Source organism: Sebastes umbrosus, chromosome 5 (assembly GCF_015220745.1).
Source record: "Sebastes umbrosus isolate fSebUmb1 chromosome 5, fSebUmb1.pri, whole genome shotgun sequence".
NCBI lineage: Eukaryota > Metazoa > Chordata > Actinopteri > Perciformes > Sebastidae > Sebastes > Sebastes umbrosus.
The window spans coordinates 20,513,681-20,524,487 of NC_051273.1; the positions used below are offsets into that span (position 1 = coordinate 20,513,681).

A 10,807-nucleotide genomic window follows, 5' to 3' on the forward strand; every position below is an offset into this window, starting at 1 on the left:
TGGCCTGGACTAATCCCCCATAAATCCTTGCAGCGCTCCAATCACCAGCCGCGCCTCAGCTAATTGCTTATGAGTCCCTTGCACGCTCCAGGTGCCACCGTAGCACACCCGGTGTTTGTAAACACAGCTCGTAAAGAGGAGGCTGCCATCAAAGTGTTAATGTTTCCTCGGAGGATCAGAGGCCGTGCAGGAATGATGGGGGTGCAGCTGGGCTGGTACCTGGATGGACTCGACCGAGGCATTCCCTCCTTCCCTGCAGCTGTGGCGAGCGCAGAGAGGGCTTCATTTACACGGTCTTGTCAGAGAAGAAAGACACTCAACAGGAGTTTGTGTTTGTTTACCTTCCTCGTCTTTTCTTTCCTCCTTTTTACTCTTTGTACTCCTTTGAGTCTGTGCCTAAAGAAGATGACCTCACTTGGTTTGCACGACTGGGGATGCAGAAAAAAAACTTTCAGATAGTTGCGTGTACAGGGTGATGGGAGCAGCAGATGTGTGTTTTTAAGTTTTGGAGCTCTTCAGATGTGCTCCTTGAAAAAGTCTGCGTAGGGAGGTTTGCGTGGATGAAAGGGTCAACAAAACATCAGACTTTAACACGGGAGACTGATGCTCACTTCCCATTTCCAACCGACAGTCAACGGTGCTTTTTTCCTCTGCATGACCACAATGTCTCCCAAACCTCAACCAAGTGTTTATTATTGTAACCATGAAGACGAAGCTCCCATAAGATTAGCAAAGCAGTAATTTTAGCCCAAACAACAATCTTTTTGTAACCTTAAACAAGTACTTATTTTAACCCAAACCATGATCTTTCCTTAATCTTGCTAAGTCACTTTGGCGCCTAAACCTAACCGAACCTTAACCATAATGTCACATCATAAAACAGAGATAAAATGGTTCTGGCAGACACAGAAAAATTATGTCATCCTGTCAATAGGGGTGTAAGATCAGAGATCACTTCTATGTGTCTTTCTAAGGGGCATGGACAAACAACAAATTTTTATTAGGACTGTCAGTCGATTCAAATATTTAATCGCAAGTATTTAATACTCTTTTCAACATGGGAGTGGGCAAATATGCTTACTTTATGCAAATGTATGTATATATTTATTATTGGAAATCAATTTACAACACAAAACAATGACAAATATTGTCCAGAAACCCTCACAGGTACTGCATTTAGCATAAAAAATATGCTCAAATCATAACATGGCAAACTGCAGCCCAACAGGCAACAACAGCTGTCAGTGTGTCAGTGTGCTGACTTGTCTATGACTTGCCCCAAACTGCATATGATTATCATAAAGTGGGCATGTCTGTAAAGGGGAGACTTGTGGGTACCCAGAGAACCCATTTTCATTCACATATCTTGAGGTCAGAGGTCAAGGGACCCCTTTGAAAATGGCCATGCCAGTTTTTCCTCGCCAAAATCTAGCGCAAGTTTGGAGCGTTATTTAGCCTCCTTCCTGACAAGCTAGTATGACACCATGATACCAATGGATTCCTGTTTTTTTTAGTTTCATGTAGTGCCATTATCTTTACTCTACCTATAAAACTGAGCCCGCTACAACCTCTGGAAGACCAATTGTGTTAATCCGTTGAAGAAATTAGCGGCGTTAACCCGAATTTGCGTTGACAGTCATAATTTTTATGTTTAATTTGGAGAACATGTTGTGTATTAAGATAGACTTGAAAAAATGTGAACCTACCCTTTAAAGCCTGCTCTAAAACAAATATATAGCTCATTATCATGCAAAAAAATATTAAGTCGAGCCTATGCGCCAAGTTCAGCTTTGCTGCTCTTTCCAAACAAAATCTACATTTGCACGAATAAGTAGGTAGAAAAATCTGCAGTGTAGGGGGAGTAGCAGCTGCAAAACCCCCGGTGTGAGCGTTTATTTTTCATTGCTGGATGGGTTTAACCAGCGAGACGGCTCAGGAACTCAGTCACTGCTTTGCACAAGACTTGCGGTTGTACCGAAGCAGCTGGGGGTTGGTCAGTTGGGTGGCCAGTGGCCCACTGCTGCTTTTATGACGCCTTCATTTCCTACAAGCTTTGGGTCACCCCGTCCTTCAGCACCTTGATCTGGTGCGATGTTTACAGCATCTTTCCAAAGCCAACAATCCCTTTTTTCATAAATATCCAGCAGTGCCTAGCATTTGAGCAGCAACATTTGCATGTTTTCCCTGCACAGATTTGGTTTTCAGGGGTGTAAAAAGAAGATTTCGTGCTCTGATCAGATAGCAGGCCACATCAGGGCGCTTTTGAAGGGGTAAGTGGGTGAATGAAGCCAGAAAAAAATCATCCAAAAGAGAGCTCCCATCTCCAGCAATTAGCTGCTATTCAGAACCCTGCGGTAAGCCCTCAGGTCATCTCCAAAACATCTCCTTGTCGTAGCCATGACAATGGGTGTGTGCCTTTATTTTTGTATGCAGACAAAAACCAGATCAAGAGTGAGCCACATGGGACTTGTTTGCAATCAGTGCCCAGAGGAAACAATTAGCCCACAAGCTTGCCAGCTTTTTCATAGGGTGAAGTGAGTTGGAGAGGCTGCTTAAGTGGCCAGCAGACACGGGTTTTGTGTCCCTCGGTAAACAACGCTGGGCATCATCAGGATGGAGTGTCACATCTGGAGTCAGGAGGCATGAATGGATGCAAGCAGCGAGGCAGAATGACACTGTGCAGGCTCAGACACTGTGTATGTGTGTGCTACAGAAGTGCGTGTTACAAATTTGATGTAGTTCAGGATGTGGTCTGAGACTCAATTAAACTTCTATGAGAAAATAAGAATTTCCCGCCTTTTATGATATGATCAAATCTTAACCTGTTGTTCGAAATGCTCTGAGCTTGACTGGTCTTCACACAAAGGAAGCTCTTTTGGGCCATTGTGCATGTCCTATGTATGTGTTTTTTTTCTTTTGTCTTGGGCTCTCTCCCCCCCGTAGCATATGGCTGTCTGGTATCCTAATCGCTAATGATAGAGTGGCTTTTGATGGGGAAACTCCCAAAGCTAGATGTTTCTAACCCAGACTCTTGTTCCCTCTTTTATTTTCCAGGCCTGATGGAAATCCGATCTGTCAGTGTGGGAGTTGTTGCCATCAAATCTGTCAGCACCGGGCTGTACTTAGCTATGTCCAAGAAAGGCACGCTCTTTGGATCGGTGCGTATACAACCTGGCAACATTGTCTCTGGAGGTCAAGATGGGAGGGCTGGGAAGGGGAGGAGGGTGGTGAGGGTAGGGGAGGTTTATATGTATAGGGGTCCCAAATGAACGCTTACCCAAACATGTTTGATTTTGCCGTAGCGAAGGGAATCTTCTGCTGGAAAGTCCAGAGAAAGGTCAGAGCGTTACAATCAATCACGGCTGTACACCTGGGCCACGGCTGACGATACCTGCAGCTTGAGTTGGCTTGTTCCACTGTCAAAATAAATAGCAGAGAAAAAGACACCCAGCCAGCAATGACAAAGAGCCAGCTGGGCTCCTTTAAAAGTCTTCGCGTGCCATCTGCCAATTGTTGTTTCACACAGCAAGCTTTGAAAAGTAATCACCTGTCTTTGTTAAAACCAGCCACATCAGACCTGAGGTGTGTGGTGTCTAGCTCATGTATTTACATCTCGGGAAAAGGAGAAATCAGGGACAAGCAATCAGTCAGCAGCAGTGATAAGAGAAGTGCCTGCAACAAGCTAACACGGTAAATAAGACATAAACAGATCTGAAGACCCAGGCCTGAAACATCCCATAATAACAAAAAGGCAGGTGAATCCCGCCAGGCTCATACGATCCTGATGCTATCGCAGACAGGGTCTCATTATGGCAGCACGATAACGATCTGGAAAAGGGAATGCAGCAGAACCTCTTGTCACTACAATATCTTTCAAGACTCTTTGACTAACTGATAAGAAGTGGTAACCACCCATGAAAAAGTGGCTTTGCTGACTGTTGGATTACCTTCACAGTTCAGTATACCTACAGACAAAGCTCGCAGCTTGAATAACAAACTGGATCAGAAAAGAAATACAATGATTTTGATAGAATTTAACAATAAATGTTCATTAAAAAGGTATTGATATATATATTAAAATATATTTAAATTTAAATATTTAATCGCATGATTGTCCATAGGTAATCATTAGTCACAAATTAAAATCAAATCAAAATGTACTTGAGTGGGCAAATAGGCTTGCTTTATGCAAATGTATGTATATATTTATTATAGGAGATCAATTTACAACACAAAACAATGACAAATTTGTCCAGAAACCCTCACAGGTATTGCATTTAGCATGGCAAACTGCAGCCCAACAGGCAACAACAGCTGCCAGTGTGTCAGTGTGCTGACTTGACTAAGACTTGCCCCAAACTGCATGTGATTATCATAAAGTGGGCATGTCTGTAAAAGGGAGACTTGTGGGTACCCATACGACCCATTTTCATTTCACATATGAAACGACATATCTTGAGGTCAGAGGTCAAGGGACCCCTTTGAAAATGGCCATGCCAGTTTTTCCTCGCCAAAATTTTGCGCAAGTTTGGAGCGTTATTTAGCCTCCTTAGCAACAAGCTAGTATGACATTGTTGGTACCAATGGATTTCTTAGGTTCTACTTTCATGTGATATCAGTAACTTCACTCTAGCTTTAAATCTGAGCCCGTTACAACCTAAAAATCATTCAATCTACTGAAATCCAAAAGTTGCGTTAAAGAAATAAGTATCGCTAAAGAACATTTTCATTAACGCAATATCGCATTAACTTTGACAGCCATATTAAAACGTATCTTCACAAACGGGCAGGAATATCTAGTTTGCTCTCATAAAAGTATCCTACCATTGGTATCAATGGATTCCTTAGGGTTTCTAGTTACATATGATACCAATATCTTCACTCTAGCTTTAAAACTAAGCCTGCTACGACCTAAAGATCGCAAGTTCCGTTAATGCGTTAAAGAAATTAGTGGCGTCAAAACAAATTTGCATTAACGCATTAACTTTGACAGCCCTATTAAAAAGTTTTGTTTTTTTTATATTACGACTTTATTTTGATTATTTTGAGCACATTTTGAGTACATTAAGGGTTCTGTTGTTCACCCAAAGTATTCTCAATATTTTTGGTTTTATGTGTGGTATTACAATATGAGGTATTTTGGGGTTTTGAGCTTTGTTTCTGCAACTGAAACCATTAAAAAGGGAAAGCAACATTTCATTCCAGCAACAATGTCCCAGTTATTCAGGATATTTCACAGACCTCATTGTGATCAGTTTCAGAGATCGGTCCCAATGAAAACTTAACTGCGAGTAACCAGAACATTGTTTCTGGAAGGACATGTTGCTTATGGGATTTAATGCGTCAAGCAGCTCAAATGAAATTCCACTGACAAACTGTATTGGGTTGATGGAAATCTGGTTGATATCTCCAAACTCCAAAACTATCTGCATGGCTAGACACACAATGCTGTTTTTTTGCAATCTGGGTGAACCAACCCTTTAATAATTTAGACTAAAAACTTCTATTGTGGCCTCTAGAAGACAAACAAGGGAAATACTTGATGCAAAAACTCAAACTCCTAAAATCAACTACAAACATCTGCAACATCTTTTACTGCAACAACAGACATTAACCTTTGAGCACAGCAGGAATAACCTCTTTAACCTCTCTGTCTTCCTCCCTCTGATCACAGGTAAAGTACAACCCAAGCTGCAAGTTCAAGGAGCGCATTGAGGAGAATGGCTACAACACGTACGCCTCCCTCCGTTGGAAGCACGGCGGCAGGCAGATGTTTGTCTCACTGAACGGGAGGGGGAAGCCACGGCGAGGTCACAAGGCTCGACGAAGACACCCGTCCACTCATTTCCTGCCCATGCTCCCCTCCTAGCTGCCCAAGTCTGAACTCTGACTCTGGCTCACCTGCCTCCTCACACTAGTGTTGATCTAGCCGTGACGGCTATCTTTATTTTTATTATTCCATCCTCCTGTCACATAAATGTACATTTGTTGAGGGTCGTAACATTTGTAGAGCTAGTATAATATGTACTTTTAAGTTATTTTCCCTAATGATGTTCAGTAATACAGTAAATATACAGTAGAATTATACTATCTCCAGGCATCTGTCTGGCTACAGTATCTGTCTGTGTGTCTGAACTGCATGTAAAGTGGTGTTTGGGTGACTTTAAGAGGAATAAAAAGGGACAGCAAAGCTATTTTAGATGCTCAGCTAAATAAGAATGGAAGCATCTGGTACAGCAAAAATTATCTTTTTTACTTTAAGTATGACTATTAAAACAAAAAAGAAGCAACTTTGAAATAGCTATAAATCAGGGCCATAGCTACAATTGAGGACACTGATGTTCTCAGTATTTTGGGGGACTTTTAGAGGGGTTGTGGTCACTCTCTACAATTACATTTTTCAATGTATCATACCATGTTAAACACCTTTCTCATCTCCATCACGTGGACCACCATTACTGTATGAAAAATTCCCATATCGAGTGATTTTCGGGTGTCTCACATCTGAAATCTATAACATTATATGTAAAACAAATATATATGTTTAATATTACATGTGCAACACAGTTTCACATATGATTAATTCACATTTACATGTGAAATGTAATAGTGGAATTAACGTGCTATTTTTTGAAAGGTCAAATCAGACTACTTTTAAGCCAACAAAACTAAATAAATGAAAAGCAAAATTGGTGTTCCTCCACCAGAATCTATGTGAGGAGTAATGTGGTGAGGGTGTATATAATTAAAATACAACATGAGAAATCTAAATAATTAATGAAAACTTGGGGGAACTGGACTCATGACCTTAGTATTTCTATCCTGGCTATGGCCCTGCTACAAATCCACCCGATTTGACTGTTATCAGTCCATTAAATAGGCGTTATCAGTCGCTACAAGTACCATAGATGTGGGTCATTAGGGGCCTACTACACCTACTATGTTGTAAAAGTGAAAGTGAAACTTAAAAGCGGCACGTTATAACGTAAAACTGAATGAAACGTCACGTATTGAACACAAACAAAAAGGCTTCTTTAGGTTTAGACAACAAAACTATAACTTCTTTAGGTTTAGGCAAAAAGCAACAGTTAGGTTTAGGCAACAAAACTACAACTTATTTTTGTTTAGGCAATAAAACTACAACTTCTTTAGGTTTAGGCAAAAAAAAACTACAACTTCTTTAGGTTTAGGCAAAAAAAAACAGTTAAGTTAAAGGAAAAACAGTGTTTTGGGTTAAAATAACTACGAACACAAAGACAACTACACATTGTTGGTTTTACATGGGATGCAAACTCCGGTCTCCTGGGTGAAAACCCTGTGTTTTGTGTCCCATCCATCGTCCCTGACCTCACCCCATATGGAGTTTCAGACTGTCTATACTACAGCGCCTGACTTACACTTCTGCTCCTGTCATAATTACTGCGATCGCTAGAGGTCGCTGTCGTGTTCTTTTATACCTTCTTTCAGTGATCTACCATGTGAATAGATGATAAAAAGATGTAGTAGGCCCCTATTGACTCACATCTATGGGGCTTATAGCGACTGATAACGCCTATTTAATAGCCTGACAACAGTCTAATCGGCTGACAAATCTCTTGGGATATACTGTACTGACACTACTGGATAAGAGACACTGATCTGCACCTGAACTGTACAGATGAGATGGAAATCTCTACTGACTCAAACACATTGATAAATGTGCTGTTCTGTCTGTATATGTCTACATATGACGAGAACACTAAGCTAACTACTGGGATAACATGCTGGATTTTTCTGAGATGACCTTTGTATGTTTATGCATGCTTCTGTCGGACTGCTTCTCCCATTCAGCTACCACAACTAATAGATTAGGAATCAGTATCAGAAAAAATGCATTGTGTCTCATCTAGTCTCTGATTCTTGGTCGTTAGTTCAGTTGTGAAATAATAATATACGTTTTGAGTCATTTAATGCATTATAGCGTAGATAAAGCAGCAACTTCATTAATTTTGTAGTAAATGGTTATTACATACTGCCTCTCTGTTAAGTCTTGCTAACATTTTCTCAACAACAAGGCTGTTGCTAATAGAACATTTAATATATTTAAAACATTTTGTACTCTTTAACTGTTTGAAGTTGATGTTTATTGTTATTTGTGTTGGATTGTAGACATACTGTTAAAAAACGAAGGGAAAAAAGTAATCATATTCAGCTCATTTTTGTATGGTATTACTACTGGATATCGGTACATTTGTGATCCACGTATCATAAACAGCTGTCAGCTATAGGCCAGTAATAGTAGGTTGTACATAAGGCCAAAGTCTCAGAACAAACAGACTTTAGATTCATTTCAGCAAAGTAAATTCATTTGAGTGCCTTGGTCCATGCTGAGTTTGGTAAACTTCAATAAAAAATGTGGATAAATCATGAGTCATGGCTCACTCCCTTAAGCTAGCAAGCCTTTTGTAAATCATGTCTCCAAAATTATGAAGTGCAAAAATGGTAATCTTGTCTCGTGCGTGGCACTGATTGTCAAGTGTTGGTAACATCTCCATTAGAGCGCTCCGACATAATCCCCCTCCTCATCATAATCATGACAAAACTCACAGCAGGAGAGGCGTTGATGTGGAGGACCTCCCCGTGTCTGATGAAAGCTCCGCGGTTATGAACTATGCACCCGAGCATCAAGGTCATTTACACACAGACGAGCCCTCCAGTGGCACAGGAGGCCACTCGGTTCTTTTCAGCGAACAGAAAGGAGAGTCGGGGATGAATAGTGGCTGTTTGGGGTGAATAAAGGCCAACCTTTCAGCCTGTCATAATGTGAGATTACTGTGACGGGGTACATGTCTGGTCAGAATGGCGTGAAGTCACACTGTAGTTCAGCTGCAAAGGTCTGGGTGCAGCACACAAATATCAGTACGGGGGGTCTGGCAGTACTGTTGCCATGCAAATGTCTTTGTCCTCAGCTGTGCACCCTTGAGGGATTGTTACATTTTGAAAAGTAAAGACTACTTGTAATTGCTCCTTTTGTTGCCGTTGTATTTAAACTGTAAAATATAGTAATTTAAAGGAAAAGTTTGGCATTTTGGAAAATATGCTTATTCGCTTCTAGCCCAGAGTTACATGAGAAGATCGATACCACTTTCATGTTTGTCTGTACCATAGACTGTATATAGAGATGGACGACGTGACAGCTCCCCAAAAGTGAAGCCAAAACATCGCAATCACCCCCTGGTACGGGTCATGAAGACTGCCTCCTCCATGTTAGTGGATGGGACATGGGCCAAACTAAAAAGGCAAAGTACATGTCAAATACATTTTCTTATCACCCTGATGTATGTCCAAGTGCTTATTTTTCTGATTAGTTTGGTTTTAATTAGTTATTTGAGGCTGTAAAAAGCGGGTGAACAAGCTGAGGCAGTGCTCGGCTCGTGATTGGTTCGGGCGGGTGACCTCGATACCGCGGCTCCACCGCCTGATCATTACGTCGCAGAATCTGGCTTCAAATTCCGTCAAAATCTCAAGATGGCAGATCCCGTAGCTGGGAAATTTTGGCTTCACTTCTGAACAGTAGGAGGAAGTGGAGACGCGTTGTACATCTTTATATACAGTCTATGGTCTGTACGCTGAATATGAAGCTGCCACCAGCAGCTAGCAAACTTAGGTTAGCACAAAGATTGGAAACATGGGAAACAGCTAGCTGACTCTGTCCAAACATAACAAAACCAGCCTATCAATGCCTCTAAAGCTCACTAATTAAAACACATCTCATTTGTTTTACCCATACAAATGCTGCACTATAAAAATTACCAGTTGCCCTGCAACCAGCGGAGACTCCAAGAAGAAATAGCACCCAATTAAGCAACACATTTTCGTTTTTATTCTTCAGTTTTTGCAGCAAGCTCGCAGTCCCCCCATGTTTCCAGTCTTTGTGCTACAACAGAGAGAATATATAGGATATATATTTCTGCTTTTTTGCTTTCTTGTAAGAAAATACTACTGTATGCAGCTGTGCAGAATACAGTACATTTCAGTTTTACTGGTGTCTCTGAACATATGATCGTTATCCAACCCTCAGCTGGGACAGACACACTAAAACATGCACGGCACAGAGTAATCCCATTTTCTGCCTGTTCTCTCGATTGACTCGCCTCTTTGTCAGTGTGTCCTCCATCTTTTCTCCTCTAACTCTCCTCTCTCCTCTTTTAACCGTCCAAGAATCTCTCCTTTCTTCTTGGCCTGAGGGTGCGACTGGCTGTTGGTGCCAGTTCCAGGGACACCAAATGGGAGCTGTAATTATCATTGCTCCACCACTGTCCTGTCAGTGTGCTCGCCAGCAAAACAAGAGGGATCCGTTGGAAGTCCTGATCAAAAGCTTTGGCCTTTGATCGTGAAGCAAAAGGAAAAACCTAAACACTGTGCAAAATCAACGAGGAATGTCCCAAAGAGAGCCCAGGAGAATGGAAATGACAGCCATCCAGAAGACATCCTCGGCTCCTCCTCCGCCACGATGTGTTGATGTCAGGAGCACAGGTGTTTGGGCTGTGTTTGATGTGATCGGTGTAAGCACAGGACTGAGAGAGTGAGTCATGCTTGCATGTTGTTGCTGTCAGATAGCACCTGGTAGGCTGCATGGAGCGTCATGTCTTTATGTTTCTGCAAAGGCCTGAATTTGCTGGACCTGTCTGCCCACTTAAGACATCATAAAGTACAGCACATCTTCAAATCAGCACATGCTTGAAAACACTACTTGGATGAAGGTGTTCCTCTGCATGACCCAATAAAAATAGTGTTTATAGAGAAGGTTACATTGACTGCTTCGAAA

At 41.5% G+C, this 10,807-nt stretch overlaps 1 protein-coding gene across 1 annotated transcript in view; it reads left to right on the forward strand.

The window, feature by feature from the left end:
• The window catches only part of fgf22 (fibroblast growth factor 22), a 32,461-nt gene extending 25,529 nt beyond the window's left edge, over nt 1–6,932 (forward strand). Inside the window, exons 2-3 of the mRNA XM_037769656.1 lie at nt 3,055–3,158; nt 5,675–6,932. Coding sequence (XP_037625584.1) covers nt 3,055–3,158; nt 5,675–5,869 — 299 coding nt within the window. The 3' untranslated portion in view covers nt 5,870–6,932. The remainder of the gene's footprint in view (nt 1–3,054; nt 3,159–5,674) is intronic.
• The last annotated feature ends 3,875 nt before the right edge of the window (nt 6,933–10,807 follow it).